The sequence below is a fragment of the Peromyscus californicus genome, unplaced genomic scaffold, assembly GCF_007827085.1.
Source record: "Peromyscus californicus insignis strain IS unplaced genomic scaffold, ASM782708v3 Scaffold_3__1_contigs__length_106647218, whole genome shotgun sequence".
Lineage (NCBI taxonomy): Eukaryota > Metazoa > Chordata > Mammalia > Rodentia > Cricetidae > Peromyscus > Peromyscus californicus.
In genome coordinates this window covers 57,115,563-57,140,582 of record NW_026294551.1, presented here as the reverse complement: position 1 = coordinate 57,140,582, position 25,020 = coordinate 57,115,563, and the positions used below count along the sequence as shown (strand labels likewise).

Below are 25,020 nucleotides of genomic sequence, written 5' to 3'. Positions count from 1 at the left end.
TAAAGAACTCAAAATATTCTCCCTGAACTAACTGCTCAAGCAACACAAACCTTTAACACCATGTTCACAATCAGCTTCGCCTATCTCACAGTTTGGCCCTCCTTCAAAGACCCTGATGAAGGAGCTGACAGTCTTCTACTCATGTTCTGTATCTACAGTCATGATAATCCAGGCATGAAAACAGCTCCACTCACCTTCTACAGATGAGGAAAACACTCTTTTCCTCATGACTCATTAAGAACCAGCATTATGTTTGGTTTCAAAATCATCAAAACTGGCTCCATGGGAAAAGTACTTGCTATACAAGCATAAGGACCGGAGTTCAGGTCCCCAATACTCACACAAAAAGCCAAATGCAGAGGTGCCATCCTATAACCCCAGGATTCCTGGGCTCGCTGGGTTTGCCAGTCAGTGAATTCCAAGGTTCAGTGAGAAATCATGTCTCAAAACTGAGGTAAAATGTATATAAGCAGCATATCCAACACCAACTGCAATGTACATTTGCCTCTACAAATGTACACACAAGAGTGTGCATCTGCACAAATGCACACATACACCCTCATCTTCAAGTTTGTTCCCAGAGAGACTCTATGCTCACACTGGTCCACCCTGCCTCCCTCTGATCCTCGAGTTTGTTCCTGTGATTCAACTGTTAACCTCAATGTTTAACTATCCTGATTTACCTCTGAAATCTGCAAATGTGCTATACATAATTAATACCTAAAACAAAGGAGTGTTAACAGGCATTTATTGGATTTCAATTTTATTATTTTACTTGCTGGTATCTCAATGTCCTCCAACTCAACCTAACAGGCTTGTTTTTTCTCACTGCATCATAAGAAAGAAGATTCTATTATCCATATGGCCAGAACTGGACAACATAAATTCAATCTTGTAAGACTAAAGACCATTTACAATTTATAAAATATGTCAGCAAATCCACATATCTCCAACACCACTGATGCAAAAAGTGAGAAGATCATGGTTAATATTTATTACAGTTATAGCCAAAGTCTTCACCACCTTTAGGGGCGTATGTGGCTAAGGGTTGTTATTACCTTCCAAGCCAAAAATCTTTGAACATCTCTGAGTCTTAAGTGAAGTATGTCAGCCCACAGGAATCCGGGATCCAGGCATGCTGTCTACCTAAGAGACTTTCTAAATGAGCACATGCTGAATCCCTTCTCTCTGCTTCCTGTATGAAAAAAAGGTGGAGAACTTTCCCTGCCACATGCCCCTACTATCACAATGACTTGTCTGCCCAAACGCAAGGGGCCAAGCCATCACAAACTAAACATCTGAAACATGAGCCAAAATGAATTTTTCCTCCCCTTACTTTTGTTTCTCTCTGGTCATAACAATAAGAAAAATAAAACAAATCAAAACATTTAATCCCACCAAAAATAAATAGATCCTAGTGTCAATATTAGCAAAAGAATGCAGCAGTAGGCATCCTCTTCAAACTTGCCCAATCTGCCACTATCTGAAAAATGAGTACCTTTCCCACCATAACCATGTCATCTGCCAGGAGGGCAAAAATTCATTTTCTTCTTACCTGTCTCAGCACTTGTTATCATGTCAACCACACTAACCTGCAGCACATTGTCACTACAACTGTGAACTGGTCCAAGTTCCAAAAGGCAGCATGTAGCAAACATTTCAAAATATCTTTAACTATTAAATCCATTTCTACAAAATTATGCTAAGGATATTTAAAAAGTATGCAAAGAAGATGTTCAAAGCAGTGATATTTATGCTACATTACTTATAAAAACTGGCACATCCATAACTGGAATATTACATTATTGTCAAGAAAAAACACCATTAAAAAAACAACAACAAGAGAAAGTACAGGCATTTGCTATCAAGTCCAAGAACATGAGTTTAATTCCCAGGAGCCAAATGGTGGAAGGAGAAACTCCTCTAACCTCCACATGCTCACAATGAGACTACTAGTATATGGATGCATGTGTACACACACACACGTCATAAAAAAATGAAACCATTAACATTAGAAATCATCAATGCATATTAATAACTTTAAAAACAAAAGTAGGCAATGAGTAATGAGACAAAACCAATATTTTAAGAAAACATACATATGTATATGTCTGCACACATGCATGCATGCACACACACACACACCACTCTCCAAAATGTCACAATAATTGAAGTGCTATAATTATAAGTCCCTGACCCCCTTTTTTAAATTCTACTTCAGAGGGCTGGAAGGGTGGCTGGGTTAATACAGTATCTGTCATGGAAGCATGAGGACCTGAGTTTAATCTTCAGAACCCATATAACAGTAAGGCAAAGTGGCACATGCTTGTACCCCAGCACTGGGGAGGCAGAGAGAGGACGATGCTTAGGGCTTGCTGGCCAGCCAGCCTAGCCTACTTAGTAAGATCCAGACCAATAGGAAACTGTCTTTGTGGGTTTTTTTTTTTTTTGGGGGGGGGGGTTGGTTTTTGAGACTGGCCTCAAACTCACAGAGATCCACCTGCCTCTGCCTCCCGAGAGCTGGGATTAAAGGCGTGCCCCACCACCCCCAGGCGAGACACTGTCTTAAAAAACAAAGTATATGGAACCTGAGGAATAACACCTGAAGTTGACCTCCAGCCTTCACACACACAAACAAATCATGAACATACCTGCACACACATACACACTAACAACTTATTTGCAGTTTTTCTATAATTAGCATTTATTGTCACTTATTCCAGATCTTTCTAAAGGAGAACAGTCAGTTCTCTAAACTCAGTCATACTGAGACCTAAAGAATAAGTTGGGTTTTTAAAGTCCTTAAAAATACAAATATACACATTTTCACTGATCTGCTAGAACAATCTGAACATTCGTGCTCCTATCATTTCTCATGTTTCACAAATGATCCCTGGTGAGTCTCAGGAGTGTGCCTCAGTTAGATCCAGTGACATTGTCATCATTAATGTAATGGAGACACGTCACCCAACAGTAACTACCAGCCCTAACTCCAAGTATGAATGGTTCTGCAGACTTTACAGGAGTCTAGAGTTAAAACCCCACAGCTATATCATCACCCTATATGATACCAAATAGACACCTAAAGGATAGCAGCTGTTAGTGAGAACATCTCCAGCCCAAGTGCAGGGGAGGAGAGAGGTCTTTGTCTTTCCTATGTTTTGTGGCACTGGGGATAAGGCCCAGATCTTACTTAATGGAAAGGGAGGGCTGTAACACTGAGCTCTACCCCACAAAACTCCTCACAGAAAACACTGAGCACCTTCACCACATTTCTTACTATTCTATCAGTATTTTGTCAGTCAATATTATAAAACTGTGTGTGCCATGATGGGATAAAAAGAGTTGTTCAATGCAATGAAGAAAAACAAGAATGCTTGTGGCTGAAGCACATTGGCCTGCAGCTCCACTAAGTCCAAGTAACAGGCCAAGGAGACCTGTATGCAGCAGGCAGGTAAAATATTCACAGCAGCACATTAGCTGAGAAACGACTAAAACCTCCAGTTATGATTTCTCCTCCTTAGGAAGTTTGCTTAAGATATTATTATTAACCACATAAGAAAGTCAGATTCTTGTCAAAAGTGAATGTGATCCACTCTTTCCTTATCTGCCCAACTACCATCAGGATTCCCATCAGCCATTAAGTAATTAACTCTTCTGGACTTGCCAATTCTGTAAGAACTTCATTAGCAAACAGAGTAGGATAAAGCAAGCTTTAAGATGCAGACAATTCACAGTGAATGTTCAAAGAAAGACAGTACAGTCCAATTTTAACTTAAATCTAACTGTGTTATTACCAAGGCAAACAAAAAAGGTGGGAAAGGAGTGGGCTCATCCATGCAAAATTAGTATTATGTATGTACAGTTATCACAGCACTGTTCTACCTCTTTCCACAATACAAATAGCTTCTTCTGACCCTTATTAAAGGCCTCCTATCTCAGTCACTGTTCTATTGCTGTGAAAAGACACCACGGCCAAGTTAACTCTTATACAAAAAAGCAAGCAAACTCTTAAAAAGAAGGCATGCGTGCTGTTTCAGAGCTTTAGTCCATTATCATCATGGCAGGGAAAATGGCAGCATGCATGGTGTTGGAGCAGGAGCTGAGAGCTACATCCTGATCCGAAATCAGAGGGGGAGGGGAAGGTAGAAAGACAGAAAAACTGGGTTTGGCATTGGCTTTTGAAACCTCAAAGCCTACCCCCATTGACACACTTCTCCAACAAAACCACATCTACTCCAGCAAGGCCACACCTCTTAATCCTTCTAAAATAGTGCTATTCCCTGGTGACTAAGCATTAGAACATATGAGCCTATGGGGGCCATTCTTATTCAGACCACCACATCTTTCATTTCTTAGTAGACACAAATTAAGTGCTATTTGCTGCCCATAAATATAGTCTATGATATGAACTGATGTCTTTGAAAAGGTTAGATTCCATTAAGAATAGCAAGAAGAAATGGCACTCTAAGAGAACATACTACACCCTACTGCTTCTTATGTATGTAGTACATAAACAGATCCTGACTGACTGACATGCTTCTTTTCTGTCACATACACCCTCAGGATCCAAGAAGGAAAAGTAAAAGATAACTTTTAGAACATTGTCGGGGGTACACTTTACACTTTCAGAGTCAGTGTGCTAATCAGAGTGTTAAGAAAGAAGTGGAACAGTATTATTGCTGAATTGTGAATGGCACGTGCTGGGTTCTGGGGAAAAAATAAAATAAGAAAATTAAAAAGCTAGTCTCTTGACTTAGAAGGCCAATATTGTTCATGAAAAATGTCTTTTCACTTAATGTGACTTAATTAGATTTAGCAACTAAAAGGTATTTTTTTAAAAAATTGGGGCACAGAACCTTTGATTAATGAATAGGCCAGGTTGATGAGACCCTGTCTCAAATCATCATCATCATCATCATCATCTTCATCACCACCACCACCACCACCACCACCACCACCACCACCACCACCACCTATTATTTCTACCATGTAGCCTGTATATACATGTCCATTCTAAGAATATAGGGTTTTTCAAAGGGAGCTCTAGATTTATTTCAGCTTCAAAGTCTCCAGCACTCAGACACAGGTATAGGTGGGCCTCAATCATGCAGAGAGTATTGTCATAAGGGCCACTCTAAAGGGGAGATATGCTTGTCTTCACTTAGTCCTCACTTCAGGTTAATGTTTGCTTGGCATTCCCACCTGATAAGATTAATACCAAAACAACAGCCACAAATTTCTGGTGGTACAGCCTACCTCCTTGGACATTTTTGTCTGGATTTGGAAAACACAGAAAAACCAAGTAGTGGGACCTCTAGCATTTACCACACCTTATGTGAAAACCACCACCCTAAATTTGTAAGCAAATCTGAAAAGCTTTGAACAGTAATGCAGCCAAGACTGGTCCCTGGAACCTTTCCCCATCCCTTCTACTCTCATCCATTCAGTCACACAAGTTCTGTCAATCACTTCTCCATAGTCAGTAATAGCAACTGGCACATGAAGGAAAACTGTAATGTGAGAGAATCCCACTTAAATGCTTTCCTTCTTCAAAAATAGCATAGGCTTAAAAGGAACGACCATTAGAAATCTTCCTTCTAGTAACAAAAGTAATTTTCAGGGAGAAGTTGTGTTCTACCACCTTCTAAGGTGGAAGACAATTAGGCAACATCTCTTGTTAAGAGAGAACAAATGGACCTGACTCGGCCCATACGTCACAGATACATTTCTGGAACTTTAGCACAGAAGTGTTTTTGTTCCAAGGAGGATTGTATGCTGGTATTTTATCATGGTCCTCAGAGAAAGTGATGAATATACTGTGTATTAGCCTCTATAGCTTATGGGCCAGCTCTACAAAAATCTCTTTTGTCAACTAACTTCATCATCTATATCGATCTAAATAAACTATACTAATACCCCAAAACAGTAAATGTGTTCATTTTGTTTCCTAAAAAGAAGCTCAGCTGAGGTCAGTGATTTCTAAATGACAAAATTTTAGTCATTGGTTGCAAGACTTTTACTACAAAAAAAAAAAAAATACAGATTTAGAAATATAATCAGCCAGGGCTGGGGAGATGATTCAGCAGTGAAGAGGCCTTACTGCTCTTGCATAGAACTAAGCTTCAGTTCCCAGCACCTACCCATATCAGGCAGCTCACAGTCACCTGTAACTCCATTTCCAGGGGCTCCAATGCCCTCTTCTGGCTTAGAAGATCCTGTATGTGTATGATTCAGACAGACAGACAAGTAGGTATATATCCATATACATAAAATAAAAACAAACAAATTTTTTTTAAAGAAATGAGTTTTTAAGCCTTTAGTTTATTTAAAAAATGAAGAATTGGTCCTCTCTCCTCTACTTCTTTTCCTTGGTTCTCTAAAATCTCATCAATAAAGCCAAAACACCACCTTTTACAAACACTTTTATCAATTCAGCAAACTATGAATATCTAACGTAAACTTCTGAAAAGATTCAGGAAACAACCTTCCTCCAGTTTTATTATTGCCATTTTATGACCACCAATTTAACACAATAAGAATAATTACTGTAAAAGAAAGGTTTCACAATTAAGGGTGCAAGGTACATGCTTGTAATCCTAGCACTCAGAAGCTGAGGCAGGAGGATCATAACCTAAACGAGTTCAAGCTAGCCTAGGCTACATAGTGAGCTACATCCTAGCTCAAAAACTAATTTTAAAAAAGAGTAAGAAGAATCAGCCACAAGAAAGCCTCTCTTCCACACATAAACCTTTCCCCATTATATCCATGTGCAGACCAAAAATGGCTACCGCTGTAGTCTAATGCACTTAATACTACAGACCAACACTTACCTCTGGAGCACATACTTTCTACATAACAATTTGGTTGTAAACTAAGAGTTAAAAAACAGGTTTGTAATCCCAGCTTCAAGAGGCTAAAAGCGGGGTTGCAAAACCCCAAGACCAGTCTGAGCTACAAACTGAATTCTAAATCAGCCTAGGTTATAGATAGAGACACAAAGAGAGGAAGTGGGGGTAATATTCTATTGCTATGCAAACATTCCCAAGCAAAACACTCTTAAAATGAAGACACGAGAAGTTTTTAAAGCCACCAAAAGTGTAAAAGGCAAAGCTACAGAAACCAAATTTTCTTTAGAGACTGAGAAGTCTTCTGCTATGGGCTGATAAACACACAGAAATAAAAACTAAATTATTGGACAGCCTCCTAAAAACTCTCATTTTGATTAGCACAGGATTTCAGATATTTTTCTGAGGAAAACCCTATGTCCAGGGATCTGTGATGGCATTGTTCTTGTCCCCTAGCCACCCCAAAGTCAGGTGGTTGGCAGACCTCGGGCAAACTTGGTATTTGGGGTTTTTTTTCTTTCTTTTTTTTTTTTTTAAATTTCAAAAATATGTTTCCAAGTAAACCTTTACCTCCACTCCTAGAGACTGTTTCTTATAAAGCAAGCAAATCATACTGTGAAGTTCATCTACTAAAGACAAAAGATGCATTCAAACTTGGTCATAAGTTATATACACATATTTACATGAACAAAGGTACTCTATGAATGAATATAGTTAACCAACAGGCTCTAAATGAAGTTCAGTGTTGGGAATGTAGAAACTGTACATCTAGAACTCTCACAAATGAAAAGGTATTTCTTCCTCAAGTAATTTTACATTTAGAAAAAAACAATGATCCCACAGTATTTTAAAAAAATATAGTTATCATAAATAATAACTTATTTTTATTATCTAAAATATATTATCTTAAATATTTATAAATCAAAACTTAGACATGCACAGACTGTATTTTTTAAAAAAACATGAGGTACAAAGTGAATATTCAATTTCTACCAAAATCTGGACCCCAAATTAAAATTGGAATCTCATACTATCTGTGCATGTGAATATACATACACACATTTCCAATAACCTTTAACTAACTTAAAACAGGCAATCACAAGAATTGATTCGAATAGTGATATAGAAACATAAAGAACAGAAATGTGCGTGTCAAACAATGGAACATTAATCTCTCAGAGCTTCCATTAGTCATGATCATCTTAGAACAGTCTTGATTGTGATGGAGAATTGGGTATTGCTGCTTCAAGGGCACCTGGAAAATGTCTAATTTTCTGTCCTTTGCTACATTCTCTCCCATAACTACTATATGATGTCTATTTAGTGTTAATGAATTAAATATGTTTCCCCAATTCTGAAATATCCTTTGGCATTTCTGGCAAAGTATGAGCCAACTGGAGAACAACTACTCAAATGATGACTTCAAATTCTTAATTTTAAAGAAATGGTGATTACTTTAACATACTTAACATTTGCATCTAAAGCAAACTAGAAAACTGCTGCAAACATTACAAATTGTACTTTAAATTTTTAACTTATCAAATCATAGAAAAAGTATTAAAATATAAGCTTATCCTTATCCTAAAATATAAGCATTGATTTGTACAAAAACAAATGTTGTTGGCTAAAGGCTGGGCATCCCTACTAACTCTCCAGCTCCCCCCTCCTCTCCCTGATATGTGCACTCTTGTCCTGAGTCCTCCAGAGTCAGTCAACACAGACAGGGAGCTCCACCTAACTCTGAAGTAGGTTAGGCCCACAGCAGGATCCCCAAGCCTCTAGATCTCATTAAGAAAGCAGCAGCTGCCACGGGATAGTGGAATGTACCTACAGTTCCAATTGCTCAGAAGGCTGAGGCAGAAGAACACTTGAGCACCAAGTTCAAGGCCAATCTCAGCAACAAAGTCAAACTCCCATCTCAAGGGGAAAAAAAGAGGAAGGAAGGATGGAAGGAGTGAACATGAGACACAGTGTTCTTAGGCTCGTTCTCTCCTGAAATGAGCAGAAATAAAGGTGCCCTGCACACATTATCTCCTTAACCATTCTCACCCTGGCTTCGGTTTCTCAGCAGTCTGCATGTAGCATCAGGAGTTAGATATTGATAATCAGTGGGGAGTCAACTCTGTCCACTACACTGTGAGCCTGCCAAGGGCAGGTACCTCCTGTTATTCTTTTCTGTACAGGAACCTCACTCACTGTACAGTTTTTAGTATCAATGTGTACCTCATAGAGAAGTGAACATGATGATACTGAATCTCAAAAGGCAGAAAATGAAGAGAAATGGGAAAGACAAAGGGGGAGTTGGTGAAAGCCAGGAGAAAGCAGGACCAGTGAGAAGCAGCATGAAAAAGTGAGTGCAAAAGTGTGTCTGCATACGCCCCTCCCACACAATCAATCTCCCAGAGGTTCTGGGGCTCAACCTCTCTAATTATTAGAGTCAGCCATGTCCAGCATAGCAGGCAGAGCTGCAGCAGCAGGAGAGGGCAGAGCCACTCACAGCCCCACGGTACTGCTAACATATCCTCAAAGCTCTTTGCAGCACTGCACACATTGTAAACTTAACACAACCATGGGCCTCTTGTCTTATACACACAGCAGAACTAAAGGCAAAGCGAATACAGTGAATCCAATAATAAATCCTAAATAGATCAGCCTTAGAATGTATAATATAAATTTTTAATTGCTAAATATTAAGCAAATATTATGTTAAAAATGTAAAGGAAAGCTAAAAATTACCATGAGTGTATTAAAAATTAGGATAGCATAAAATAGAAACCACAACTTCATACCTATATAACTGTAGGTTTGCTATGGGCAGAAACTCATATATACTTTTGGTTTAGTACTTAAGCTAAGAGGATGATAATAGTGTGCCTACTAAAAAAACTTTTATCCTAGTATATTGTTGTCTCAACTCTATCATATATCACATACTCACATCATGAGTAACCCATTCAAGAAATAAATTTTTGTTCAGTGAATTACAAAGAAAACCACAATGTCCAGCCAATAAAAATTAAGCTTTTTGATCCCTAAAAAACATAAATAAGAAACTTTAATATAACAGAAATGCTTTTTCTCCAGGTTAAACTCTCCCTACAAACTAATTTATTAAGAATGATAGGCCAGGCGGTGGTGGCGCACGCCTTTAATCCCAGCACTCGGGAGGCAGAGCCAGGTGGATCTCTGTGAGTTCGAGGCCAGCCTGGTCTACAGAGCGAGTTCCAGGAAAGGCGTGAAGTTACACAGAGAAACCCTGTCTCGAAAAACCAAAAAAAAAAAAAAAAAAAAAAAAAAAAAAAAAAAAAAGAATGATAGACTTCAAGTGGTCATCATTCTTCCCCAGACATGAAGAAGCAGAAGAGAAAATGATTTCATTTTGGAATGTTTTCATGTAAACTGGAGTAGTCTCCTTGAGATGAGCCTTTTTTAAAAAAAACTGCAATTTTATAATCTGTTTAAAGTTCAAAATATATTTTACTGTTTTATTTAAACAAAATATATGTTTACTGTCTTTTTATTTAAAAAAATCTATTCTATATTCTATGAACCCAAACATTTTATTTGTTTTTTTATCTGGTGCTGAGACTCGAATCCAGAGGCTAGCAATAACATGGCTAAAGAGCTATGGTTGAACTAAGCCCAGCCTATGAGTCTATGAAGATGAACGTCCTAATGGAGGAAGAGGTGCAGACAGACAGACAGACATGACTGCAACAAGATTTGTTTTAAAGAAAAAGAGTAAGAGCATTAAATACTTTTAAATAAAAGATGGTCTTCACATGCAGTTAAGGCATTCTGCACCACAATCTTAGAGGTGAACTTGCAATTTGTGATTTAAATTTCAGTAAAGCTTGAATACTTCTCTTTCTATACACACCTTTTTCTTATTTGAATTTCAATAAAAACAAGAACAATTTATGGTCAAGAATATAACAAAGAATGGGAAGGAACAGAATGAAAAATGGAAGCTCTTTCATTGTAAAATCACCATGGTCTGTTAGTTGAAACAACAGTGGACACATTCCCAATACCAAGATGGATATGGAAAAAAAAGTAACAGAATATCAAAATTTTAGCTTACTTTGTGCCTTTTCACAGAAGTTTATCTGAAAGCCTAAAGTAAAAGAGATAAGTTGCAGTTCATTTGCTGTAAATCAAAGAAACCAAATCAGAACATGACATTGCATCTCTATATTACATTGTGAATAAAACTAATGCAAGAACAGTTCAAACCACTTTACCCCACCATAGAGACAAGGACAGCAGAGGGCTTCCTGTAAAAACTCAGCTCTTTCAAATGCACTGCAGTACACTCAAAGTTTAAATCATCTTTTATCATTAGTCTTTATTTTTCCCACATAGTCAATAAAAAGTTTTAAAGACTGTTTCATCAATTTTTTTAACGTTTTCAACCTATAAATTCAGAATACATTACAATTTATTTTACTAGCCAAAATTATTGATTTAGAAATGCCCAAGCTAATTATTACCCATGATTAAGAAACTTTAGTAATTCATAAGCTATAAAACTTAAATAAAACAAAATTTTCTAAACAATTTGCTAACTTCAAGTGACAAGAATAAAATCACTGAAGAAAAGGTAAAATTCTCTTATAGCAGGTGTGGGGGCAGTTCTTGCCAGGTGTAATGGATGCTTTGTAGTTTCAGCACTCATGAGGGATTGCCTCTAGTTTGAGGCCAACCTGGCCTATATAGCAAATGAGACCTTATTCCCCTGCCCCACCCCACCCTCAAAAAGGTATCCTTGGGAATGCTATGGCAGCGTGGATCATTAGAAGTTATAGAAAGAAAATCTGTACCCTCTCATATGAACTTATCTCCAGTTCTCATAGGACCTGGTGATACCCTGTGTATGCACCATATCCATACATCATTATCTGTCAAATGGCCCTGTACAGTAAGTCATTTACAAAGTAAAGCAACTACAAGTCTCAGCACCCAGGACAAGGTGGGGGTTACAAGTTTGAAGCCAGCTAAAGCTACATAGCAAGATCCTGTCTCACAAATCAAAATGAAGCCCAATGCCTTTGCAAAACATTCTTTTACCCCCTAGTTTACTCAGTCAAGTCATGTGGTTTTCTTAGAAATCTGCCTTTACTTGTATGTATTACTGCCTTGGGAAACAAAATGGGAGGAGAAACAAATTGTTTATACAAATTCTTAATCAAAACATGTTTTCTTTAAGAGCTCAATGTAAAAGAAGTTTTACTAGTCCTTCATATCCAGTTGCCAAAATCCTTAACACTCTAAGAAGATACAATTAACATTTACAATGAATAAAAGCTGGAAAATGCTTATGCAGCTACTTTCACACAACTAAGTAACCTATTGCTGACCATTGAATCTCGAAAATGGTAATCAAAAAGGAGACAGAAATAGAAACTTCAAGAGAACAAAGTCCTGGGAAGCCTGGACAGCAGTGTACTCAAATCCTACATGAAGGTAAGGTGCTGTACCATCAACTATGCAGCAGAAGAGAATACAGGACGAAAACTAGAAATCCAGGGTCTTCACACTGGAGCATCCAAAAGCTAGCCTGCCTCCTACCAGGCAAAACGAGCAGAGTCCAAGTCAGGAGGAAAGGGCTCCCTGGAAACAGCACTCGAAGAGAACCCTGAGAGAGACTCCAAGTTCAGAAGCAAGTTTAGTCATCCCAGGAGAGACTGGGAAACAAAGTAACAATCATACTTAAGACAACGGTTAACTTATTCTTCAAAGCAAATGGCTGTTACAGGAGGGAAGGGGGAGGGGGTGAAAGAACCATGAACAAAGTAGCAATGTGAATGGTGGAGCAAGCAAAATAGTTGCACAAGTCTTTAATCCTAGCACTGGGAAGGCAGAGACAAAAGCAGGCAGGTCTCTGACCAGCCTCAAAAAAAAAAAATTATATATATATATATATATATATATATATATATACATACACACACATACACACACACACACACATATACTTGAAAGGTGTATGTAAAAGCATGAGTCAAAACTGAGTACAAGGCTTCACATGCACAAATACACAATAAAGTCTGATAAAAACAAACAAACAAAAAACAGAGGGCTGAGGAATGGCTCAGTGGAAGAACATTTACCTAGCACGTAAAGAAGGTGGGGCTGAGAATGGCAAACTACCACCAATTATTACTGCTCCACATTAGAACTAACCTAGTTTGAATGCTAAACAAAATTCCTAAAACTTTAAGTTCTGCCATCAATCCAGAGTTGTTCAACTGAAGGTTTGAAGGTCTTGATGCAGAACTATAAACTTGCTCCTTTTACGTAACTATGGATGAGATAACTAAGTGTCTGAATTCTGAACCCTCAATTGTTCACTTCTAAGAACTACTTCTCACTCTCTGCAAACATGTGGCCACTGACAGGCAAAGAATAACCAACTACAACACAGTATTTCACCATTTCCTTGATAATTCTACCACTTTTCAAAAACATCAATTAAATATGTTTAAAAAAACTATTCTAGCTAAATTATTTTATGCCTCATGTGTGTCTGTGTGAAACACTTGTGCAAGTCAGGAAGTTAGTGCCCAGTGGATCACTGTGCTCATTATACTCAAAGAGCTTGTGCAGCTGGTTGGAGTAAACCGCTAAGGAGACCCCAATACCTTCACCTTTGTAGCGTGTGTGTTCCCACTAATATACACACATCTGTTCAATCTGAGGCGTCTCCTATCACCTAAACTCTATCCTGCCATTCATCTACACTAAGTCTTCCACCTCAGGAGTGCTAGCTGTCAGTCAATCTTTTGATAGTAACTGATCATGCAAGCCTTCCCTCCGTTCTCTATACCCTTATCTACTCTTTAGGACTCAATTTTATGACCCTCTACTTCACTCTCCCTACTGCATCCAGGGGAAATCCTTCTATTTTCCTGGTCCCAGACAAGTAAACCTTTGCTTTCCTCTAACCAAAGAGGCAGTATCCAGACTCTACAGCACCAATGTTAATAAGGCAACAAAGGAAATAAAGCTATATGAGGATCTCCCCTCCCTCTTGCTCTGGCTCATCCCAGACTTTCCCCTCATTCTCAACTTCTCCCTTCAAGTATGAGATCTCTTAACAGGCCATTACTGGAAATCTGTAATTTACTGTAGGGAGATGGTCCGTAATACTTTAAAAGCCTGGTTATGCTATAAAATAAAGGCAGAACCCAAGCAGAAATACTGTGGTAAACAAAATGAGGGGCATCATCACACCAGCACTTGAAGGTGCTCTATGAAACAGCTCCAGATTTCTTGTTTATATATAAAGTTAAAATTCAAAACAGGAGGATCTCTATGGCACAGGACAACAACAGGATATCTAAGAAGAGCCCCAGTGAGAGCCCATTACTGGGGGTGTAGCAGAAACCAGAGGCCTCAAACCAGAGCAATGACTCATAGAGATGAACACTTACAAATAAAGATGTATGGACTAAAGGGTAAACTGTGTGACTCACTGGGCCACACCACAGCTTCTACAAGATTCTTTTTCATTTTTGTTTTTGCTTTGGTTCTTTGTTTTTTGTTTTTTCTTTTAAATTTGGTTTTGTTTTTTAAGGGAGAGGTTGCAAGGGCAGAGGGCAAATGCGAGGGGACAGGGAGATAAGTGGGATTGGAATGCATGATGTGAAATCCACAAAGAATCAATAAAAATTTAAAAAAAAGAATTTTAACTGACAAAAAAAAAGTTAAAATAATATCCAGTAAGCTCTGGGGTTGAAAGCTGTGGTTAAGCCTAGCTTCAGTTGTGTAGGGCCCTTACAGAGTTATGTAGTTGTCTCTGCTCTCCTTCCTTTGGGTTGGCAGTATAGTACAGTACATACCCTCCTCATCTGAGCATTTTAGGGCTTCGAGTTGCTGAAATACATCACGAAGCCACATTAACATAAAAGAAATCAGAGACTTCTTACTGGCTCATGCCACAGCCCAGGTACAAATCCTTCCTTCTAGCACAAGCCTGGAGATTATTGTGGCCACCTTCCAGCTTCCACCTCAAAATCCTGGCACGTCTCTGACAGCACAGTTACACCCAGCACATCACTATCGCCCTAAAATCAAGTTATCTAAATTTGTCCTAACTTTGTATTTTCACTGTACTTCAGAGTAACTTCTACAAGACTTCTTTTCTGATGGGCTGTTTCCTTTTTATTTCTCGTTGTTATCAAAAGGGAGCTTCCCTAATTTAGTAATTCCAGGTTGTCTACCTCACGGAGACTCCAGTCATCAAATTCTTCCTATGATTTTTAAACTCAGGATTTTGTATTCCATATATGCCCACTCTTTTTCTCCGTGTGGCCAACAGCCACCCTCTCTACTTTGTGAGTGCACAACTGAATACCACATTGTTTCAATGTAGCATCCCAGGGTGAACGATTTAGGATTGTGTGACATTAAGTAAGGACCTATCTTCTGTCAGATTCAGTAAGATCCAGAGTGTTCTGGGATGATCAAAATGTCTAGTAAAGAAGCCAAATAGAGCAGGTTTTCATTACTGTAGAAACAGTTATCCTGTTCCCTCCCTTGGATGAGCAACACCAACAGCACCTTCTCTGCTTTTCCAGGTGTTCATCAGAGCAGCTTACACTACACAAAGCCCATCTTCTTTTTATTCCCAGGAACCTAACAGGATAACAAGGAAGAGCTCTTGGCTAACCCCACACCAACATTCTATGCTATGTTTTGGTTTCCACCTACAGTTTTTGGCTGGTAACTCCCTCCCTAAGGCAGGCAGGCCATGGAAAAAAGAGTTTCTCTTCCTCAACAGTTTTAAGAGCTCTAATCGTCCCTGACTTCTCAGTCCTGGCACTGAATTTCTCTGGCTGCTAGGGATGCCACCAAAGTGAATAGCATCTGCTCAGCATGCTTGAGAACCTGAGTTCCATCTCTAGCACCCAAAAAGAGATTTTCTGACCTACCCCTCCTACAGTAGAGTAGGCTGTAGGATCTTCCATAATCCAGAGGAGTTCTGGCCCATAACCTGAAGGCAGGAAGGCTGCTCAGAGAGGCCAGGACTGTAAGGCAGACCAGCCTTGCTAAGTTTCCCCATCTAGTCTATGAGCATAGGATATGCAATGAAGTCTCCATAAATATCCCGCAAGAGAAGATGCAGTGAGCTTCTGGGGGGATCTCTCTCTCTCTCTCTCTCTCTCTCTCTCTCTCTCTCTCTCTCTCTCTCTCTCTCTCTCTCTCTCTCTCTCTTGTGTGCTCTCCAAGATCCCTCTTCTTACCTTGCCCTAGGAATCTTCTCCTCTGTATCCCTTGTAATATTCTTCATATAAACAAGTGAGCTTGTTTCCTGGATCAGGAACTCCAATTTCTGAGCTTTCAACTGGCATGTAAAGGTGGGGAAGATAATCAAGCTGTGCAATCAGTTCTGATCTCCTAACAAACAGTATCAGAACTGAAGTAGAAGCCACCCAGCAAAACTGATCCCTGGCTTGCTGGTGAGAAAAAAATCTGCACACCTTCTGAGGTCACAACAGTCTTCTGTGTCAACAGAGGCAAAAACAGACACTGTTTTTCAAATAAATGTCTTGTCTACAGCTCTAACTGTGCAGTCTGGTGTCCTGAAGCCTCTGACATCCCCTAAAGTGACTATTACTTCCTGATAAGCACCTAACCCAGGTCCCAGAGAAATTGCCAAACGAATCAGAAGAGGGGCTGGGGAGAGGGCTCCATGGATATGAGCACTGGCTGCTCTTCCAGAGGACCTGGGTTCAATTCCCAGCACCAAGATGGTGGCTCACAATCATGTGTAACTCCAGTCCCAGGAAACACAATATCCTCTTCTGGCCTTCCAGACACCAGGCATGTTCATGGTATACATACATACATGCACACAAAATACCCATACACAAAAAATAAAATAGAATCAGGAGACACTTAATAATGTCACTTCTTGGCAAAGCCACACATTCAATACCTATAAATATGTCATTTATATGTGTGTCCCCAGCCCCATATGCACCCCTGTGCCTGCAGTCAACACACACACACACACACACACACACACACACACACACACACACACACACACACGTAGTAGCACTTTCCTTATCCTTCTTAAAAACTGTTTCAGCAATTTTGAGTAAGATGAAATACAGCAGAGCTGTGAAGGTTCATGTACTATCCACTTCTATGCTCTTCCCTAGTGGTGGGTACCATGTGTTGTTCTTGGACAATCAAGCTGCACACGGTCTGTTTTCTCCTTGGAAAGGCCCACCTTGGGTAGTGTTAGCTATTAGCTGATGGCTCCTTGTACTGGTCACCGGTTTAGCTGATCTTAGGGCTCCTTTCACCACACCATCACTCCAAGGTACATTAGACAAAACGGGAGAATGTATATATTCTAAAAGAGTATTCTTACTTAATCTTATTAATTTTGCTCTCATTTTTGAAGGCATATAAGAGAATTTCAACATATGCTTTAGGGGGGAACTAATTTACTACACTGTATTCATACCAGGTCATGTTAAAAAATAGTAAAAGAAATGTTGTCTGGGGCTGGGAATGAAGTGCATAGTAAAGTGTTGCCATGTGTGATGGTTAATCTCTGTTGTCAACCTGATGAGATTTAAAACTACCTGGGTGGAAGAGTATCTTGATTAAGTTAAAAGAAGTGAGATGTCTCAAACTCACTCACTCACCCCCCCCTCTCTGGGGGGGGCATGTGGGGGGGCATGGGGGGCACCATTTCTGGGCTAGGATTCTGGACAGTATATATAAAAAAGAGAAAGTGAACTGAATACAAGCATTCATTGCTCTCTTCTTCGTGACTATAGGTACAATGTGGCCATCAACTTCAAACTCCTGCCACTGTGACTTCCCTGCCGTGGCAGACTAAACCTGGAACTGTGGACCAAAACAAACCTTCCTTCCTTGAGTTGCTTTTGCCAAGCCATTTATCACTGCAACACAAAAAGTAACTAAGCCACAGTGCAAACACAAGGTCTCAAGTTCAATAGCTAATATCCATATAAAAGGCCAGGTATAGGTGGCATATGCCTGTAACCCCAGAGCAGGGTGACAGACCAAGGGCTCCTTGACTCATTAGCTAGCCAGTCTAGATTAATTGAAGGTCCTCAGGTCCCAGTGACACCATTTTTTAAACGAATGGCTATCTCAAAGCAGATTTCTGACTCCTACCTGTATGCATCCTTACACACACACATGTACTCACAACTTATGCACCCCACATGTACATACAAAGAAACAGTATTCTGGGACAAATAGGCAACTATAGGATTTGGAACTCTTCACTGTCTACAGTCAGGATCTATTGTTTGTTTGTTGTGAGAGCGTGTGTGTGTGTGTGTGTGTGTGTGTGTGTGTGCGTGTGTGTGTGTGTGTGTAATAGTCTTATATATCCCAGGCTGGTCTTGAACCCACTATGTAGTGGAGAATGATGCTGAGGTTCTGTTCCTTCGGCCTCCACTTCCCAGGGCTGGGTCACAGCATTCCCTACACCCAGTTTATATGGTGCTTAGACTAGAATCCAGGGTTTCTTGCATTTAGGCAACATTCTACCAACTCAGCTACACTCCCAACCCTGAATTCGGTTCTTTAAACCACACACCAAATCAAAGGCAGGTTTTCGTGTATGTTTTATACATTTAAATATTGCTGGGAAGAGACAGCACAGTGATCTTAAATCTCTACTTTCTCTTAACAGACACACTTCATGACATTTTAAAGTTTATGTTCCTGCATAAATTTATCATACCTTTACTTTAACTGGAACATATCAAATGCTCACCTGAGAGCTAAATATGTGGGCATTAATCACATACTATATACCTTCACTTAAGACCTAAGGAGAAAATAAAGAAAAATTGCCTAGATCAACACATTAAGAGAACCTGAGGTACATTTCTGCTTACAGCTACTTGTACAGCAAGTGCTTTACAAATGGCTCAGTGTTTCTCAGAATCAATGGGATTCTAAACTGGACATGCTGGTCCACACCTGTAGTCTCAACCCTTAGAAAGATTACAAGTCTAAGTCCAGCATACAGGGCAAGACCCAATCTAGACAAACAAATAAAAACATGATAAATTATAACTATGCTAACTACTTTGAAAAATAGGCATTTTTAAAGTGAAAGTTCCTAACTATGAGTTTAAGGCTCTATTTTTTTTTTAACAGTCTTCTTTAATTTATTGTGTATGTGCATCTGTGCATTCAGGTTTGTATTCATGTAGAAGCCAGAGGTCAACATACACTATCTTCCTTAATCGCTCTCCAACTTATGTTTTGAAACAGCATCTCTCACTGAGCCTGCTGGCTGGCAAGCTCCAGAAATCCTTCTGTATTTCACTTCCCAGGGCTAGAATTATAGGTGCATGCTGCCATGCCCAGCCTTTCACATGGGTGCTGGGGATCCAAACTCAGGGCCTCATCCCTGCACAACAAGCACTTTACAGACTGAGCCATCTCCCCAACGTCATTACATATTAAATGACTAGCAACTAAAGCAGGTAAATATCATTTCTAGTAATCTCTACATATGCATAATATTTTATGATTTAAGGCATTTTCACATGCAATAACCTAATGTGATTCATAAGGTGTGTATTCTCTATTTTAATAGATGAAAACTTATAGGAAATTACACAAATCTGGTAATTTCCCAAGGGTGCAGAGCCTGCATATGGCAGACTCTAAGCCTTGGTTTTTCCTAGTCCAAATCCAGCATTCTCTCAACTTGGATGTCCTGTTTCTAAGACACTGCTCCATGCAAAGGTAAAGCCAGGACCAGCACAGAAGAAATCATCCTGCTGTGTTTTCAGTGTTGAAATTGCTCACCTCTCAGCTGGCAAGCTTTATTCACCAGAATATTTGTTATTCTCGAACATACCCGTGGTGACTTCATGGAACATTAGGTCCTAGACTTTTATGCCCAGCTCACCTGAGACTGACCACCTGACATGCTTCCACTAACTTGGTTAAATACCTAGGCTTTTACAAGCCACCAAGAGAAAGGCTCTTGAATATTAAGATGGCAATTGTACATGTGTAAGTTCACTATAAGTTCTTGAGTTAAAGAATTACACTATTACTTAGTACTGTACCATTCAAGAAACCTCTCAGTTAAAATTCATCTATGATGACAAATTATCAAGGAAATTATTTTTCAAATTCTCAGATTACTAAGGAAATAATTTTTCCAATTCTCAACTAATTATTGAGAATAAAAGTCCACTCATAGTAGCTCATTTGAATATTTTTTCTTTCTCAAAAAAAAAAAGCTTATCCTAAAGTCTAATACATTTTTATAATACTATTTACTCAACTTGGTAAGCAGATCTACATTTTGGTAGTTTTAGTCACCAAATAATCAAGGGAGGAAAGGCACATTCAGCTTGTAAATGTTTGTCCTTCTGTATATGGGCATAAGGAAATTAAAGAGAAAGAACATGAGTCAGAATGAATGAAGACTCAAATGTATGAGTAATAACAAAATCAGCTGCTATTCTCTGTTAACTGAGACTCTGTGGGAAGAATGCTTTAAAAATGGCCAGATCAGAAATACAACTTCTTTGTGAAAATGTAACTAAATGAACAAATGATGACTGTTAAGAAGCCAAAGTCACTACAATTCCCATTCCAGCTAACCACAGCCCACAGACTATTTACAGCTACAATAGTACCTCAAAACAGCAACATTATCACCATTTGAGACTCTCAGATCCAGAAAACAACAAGGATTTAGTGTTTGAAGTAGAATAATATCTTCTCTGGAATTCTAAAACTAGGATCCCTTAATAGTGAAAAACAGTGACATCAACGGGTTAGAAGAATTGTCTAACCCACAGATAATAAAGCTTAGAAAAAGAAATGTGCAAGTTGGGTCATAAGAGACTAGGCACTCATGGGGTAGAGACAGAGATCATCTCAAGTAACAGGATGAGCACTGAGAATACTGATGGTCAACACTCATGGCATTCTTCCAGAATGCCAGGCCCCACACTTGGTGTGCATATTCTCCTTGTGCCTGCAAACAAGTGTTATTCTTACTTTCCAACTAAGAAACAGAGGCTTCGAGAGGCTAGGTAATATACTCACAGAAAGCTTAAGTCTTGGTGGGGTGGAGAGAGGATAGGATTCAAACCCAAGACCCCAGAGCTCTGGCCATTAAGCATTACAATATAAAGGAAATAATGTTTCCAGCTTTGGACCACAGTTGACTACAGATGTCAAGTCATGAAACAGTACAAAGTCCTTTGTCAAGCATGGTGCCTATCCTACAGGAGACTGTCCAGTGACTGCTGAAGTGTAATCTATATGCGCTAAAACTGAATCTGCTGCTCAGTAGGACCTGATCATGAATGGCTCCAAGAAAAATAGTCTTTTGGGTAGCAAGCATATGAAATGGGGGTGAGGGGACAGTCTGGGAAATACAGGAAGACTTCATCTCAAAAAGAATAAGTAAAAATAAATCCAAAGAAGGCCACTGGTAAAGAATGAGAAGTCTGGCTCAAAACTAGAAAAAAAAATTACTCATTTGCTGCTTAAGCTCAAGCTTTCTAATTCAGGTTATGCTACACATCATCTTGAACATTTCAAACACTTCTCTTTATTCTGAGCAATCGAAACCGATTCAAAACACAAGATAAAACTTAGCATCTTCCTGCATCAAAGACAAAAGATTTTTTAAGTAAAGATTTAAAAAAAAAAAATAAAAGGCAGTAACAACAACTCAGGGGCTGGAGAACTGGCTCAGGAGTTTAGAACACTTGTGGCTGTGGCAAGGGAGCCAGGTTTGATTCTCAGCACCCACATGGCAGCTCACAGCCATCTGCAAAGCCAGTCCCAGGAATCTGATGACCTCTTCTGACCTTTCCAGCACCAGGCATGCATGTGGTGCTTATACAAACACCCATGCAAAACATGCACACACACAAAATAAAATGTCTTCTTAAACATTCAGCCATAATTCAAAGCCAGTTTAGGGCCCTTCTCCCTTTTAAAAAGGATTCCAGAAATCAAAAAGCAGAGATAGAGGAGACTAGAGAACACCAGACTGATTCCTGACCATGTGACTTTGAGTTTCTAGGAGCTCTCCCTGACTGCAGAATCTTCACATTCACTCTTCTCTCTGCCTTGGCCCCATCTCTGTTCTTTCCAGACAGTCTTTCTCCCCCATCTCTGTTCTTTCCAGACAGGCTTTCTCCATCCATCTCATCAAGGAGACTGCCCTGTTACCTTCCATCACAGAACCCAGCTTGTTGCCTTCATTTTTCTTAAGCAACCTCTACTATTTACCTACATGTCTTCCCTTCTCCATTCTCAAAGGGGCATGCTCCATCAGAAGTGAGATGGCTGTGTTCACGGGTGTCTACACACTCAGAACAGCACTGTGCTGGCTCTAAGCAGTTGCTCAATATTTTCTGAACAACATGAAGAAAAAAATTAACACAGGTTTTTCAAACTGTCAGCCTCTTCCCTCAAAAAAAAAAAAAAAAAACAAAAACAGACAAAAACAACCCTTGAGATATATATGTATTATTTTACTGAGTTATTTATTGTGTGTTCAAGTGGAGGTCAGGGGACAACTTGAGGGAATCAGCCCTCTCCCTGCCATGGAGGTCCCAGGGATTGAACTCAGATCAGGCTATGTCTCTACCCTTAAAATATTTTTTAAAAACTTCAAGTCACCCATTGTGGACAAGACACAAGACAAGATAATACTAAATTATCTTAGAAGACAGTAAAAGTCTGAGATCAAGAAATCACCCCTGGATTCTATATAATGTAATATGCAGCATAGCAGGCATCCAATAACTAACTCAATTTGAATTAATTAACTTAGGGACCGCACAGAATACATCTTCTGAATGCTGAGCTCCTCTGTTGATGTGTCTATCATAGTTTAATATATAGACTAAATTTTTCTTACACGGAGAGAATGCAAACACAGATCATATTTCTGCTGCCTGAATCATGGTATGCTATCACAAACACGAAATATTCAACATACAATCTGTTAACCAGACACAAGAAGCCCTTTATGGGGAGTTTAATCAAAAAGAAACCATGGTCATACTGATAACAAGGATATCCAAGTGACTCTTAATAATTCAGCATGAGTCTTTTGCTAAAGTTTTCAAAGGATTTCTGGGTTTGTCTGTTTCAAAAATAGCACTACTACCCCAAATCCCTCCAGTAAACTTAAGATATGGTCCATAATGAGCCCAGGCCTGTATTTTGACATCACCTGTCAAAACCCACATAGAGATACTAAGGCCTCCCAGTGGGGAAAGGCCATTACAGGAGAGCTGTCTCAGATGCCCAGACAGGATCACTTTGACCTCTGCCATCCGGTTTCCTGAATCTCTCTCCCTTTCAGCCGAACTCGGTCTTCTATTTTTATCTGATTTTCTTCTCTGCATGCGAGGAGAACACACATCTCCAGCCTGGGTCTAAACGCCTCTCCGGGGCCAACGGCTGTCTCCCCACCTTACAGGTGGCACAGGGCCCTTGCGAACCCCCGCCCCTCCCACGCAGACACCCTGCAAAGTTTGGGGGACGGGGACGGGGGGCGAGGGGAAGCGCAGGGGCCCGGCTCCAGCGACGCCCGGCGAGGCGCAAGATGGCCCTGAGCCGGCCCCACTGCGGCGCGCGGGGGCGGCGGGGCCGAGGGCCGGGACGCGGCCGACCTGCGAGCTAGAGGCCCCGGCCGCGCACGATCCCGAAGCCCGCGGGCGCCAGGTGAGCGGCGGGCGGGGGGCAGCCAGGTGGGCCCGAGCCGGCGAAGCCAGAGCCGCCGCAGCGGGCAACCCACGCCGGGCCCGGGGCGGGGAGACGGGGCGAGGCCGGGCCCGGGACGCGGAGCTCGGGCGGCTTCCTCAGACAGCCCCGGGGACGCGGCGGCTCACAGGCCGCGGTTCAGCCGAGCGCCTCGCGAGGGGCCCCGTAGTCTCGGCGCGCCCGCCGTCCTTACCCTGCATGCTGCTGACGGCCGGGTGGCCGGGGGCGGGAGGCCCGATGGGGCCCGGGGTGCCGCCACCGCCCCCGGAGCCGCCGCCGCCGCCGCCGCCGCTCGGGGTCGGAGCCGCCATTGTTGGAAGTGAGGAGCCGAGCGGCGCCGCGGCGGCTGCAATGCAGCAAGCTCGGCCTCTCGCTCCGCTGAGGGCGCGGCGTGCGCCGCCTTGGCCCCGCCCCGGACACGCCTCCGACACGCCCCCCCCGCCCGTGCACGCCCCCGCCAGAGCTGACGCGCAGCCTGCAATTCAGGCTGAGCTGCCTGCAGCACCCAGGACTGAGGAGGGCAGGGCCTGCAGTCCTGGATATGGTGGCCCTCTACCCTCCAGGGACCCAAAGTGGCTTGCAGAATCAGAAATATTTGTGCATTTGGGGGGAGGGAAAGACCTACGACCCCAAAGCTTTAGAACTACCTTCTTGGAACCTCAGAACCCAAAATCAGAGCAGTAGCTCTGGAGGTCCGGCTTCCTGTCCAGTCTCTCTGATCCATCCATGGCTTCCAAAAGAGTCTGCTGTAGCTGTGGTCTCAGGCCAATGCTCTCTGCACTGCTGGAAGCTGGCAGGGGTCTTTGAAGGAAAAAGAAAAAGCTCCAATTTAGGCTTTTCAGCCCAAAATGCATGTTAAATATTTTGTCTATTTATTTATTCTGTGTGGGAAGAGAACAGCAAACAGCAAAAGGAGAGACTGTGGTGGCTCGCAAACTTATCTCCTTTTCAAGTGCAGGTGAAAAGGCGGCTTTCTTCGAGGGAGGCTATTTTTTAGTTCCAGGGGAAGAATCAAAAATCATAAGGCTGACCGGGGTGATGCATGCCTTTAATTCCAGTACTTAGGAGACAGATCTCTGTGAGTTTGAAGTTAACCTGGTCTATGTATTGGTTCCAGGACCTTGTCAAAAAAAAAAAAAATTAAGGATGAAAAATATCAGATGAAATTCTCCTTCCAAAGCAACTTGTCATATTAGAAAACATGGATGGGTGCCAAAAAAGAAAATACAGTTGTGTATTTCTGTTCACTTGGACACTTCAGCACACAAGGGAAAAGGCATCAAAGGCCCCATAATTTGCTAGCAATGTCCCAAATACCATATTCTGTTATTACCAGACTAAATGCAGTGTGTCGTGACATCTGCCTCGCCAGGAGCATTTCCCAGACAGCTCTAACATCACT

At 40.8% G+C, this 25,020-nt stretch overlaps 1 protein-coding gene across 5 annotated transcripts in view; it reads right to left on the bottom strand.

Annotated features, from left to right (window-relative positions):
* Positions 1–24,022, bottom strand: part of Map2k4 (mitogen-activated protein kinase kinase 4) — a 96,961-nt gene extending 72,939 nt beyond the window's left edge. Inside the window, exons 1-3 of one of the 5 annotated variants that reach the window (XM_052756906.1) lie at positions 23,812–24,022; positions 10,933–10,998; positions 6,144–6,218 (exon numbers count right to left, since the gene is read on the bottom strand). In XM_052756906.1, the coding sequence (XP_052612866.1) occupies positions 6,144–6,218; positions 10,933–10,998; positions 23,812–23,929 (259 nt within the window). In that variant the 5' untranslated portion in view covers positions 23,930–24,022. The remainder of the gene's footprint in view (positions 1–6,143; positions 6,219–10,932; positions 10,999–23,811) is intronic. The other 4 variants (XM_052756907.1, XM_052756908.1, XM_052756909.1 and 1 more) reach the window with 4 other exon arrangements.
* Between the last annotated feature and the right edge of the window lie 998 nt (positions 24,023–25,020).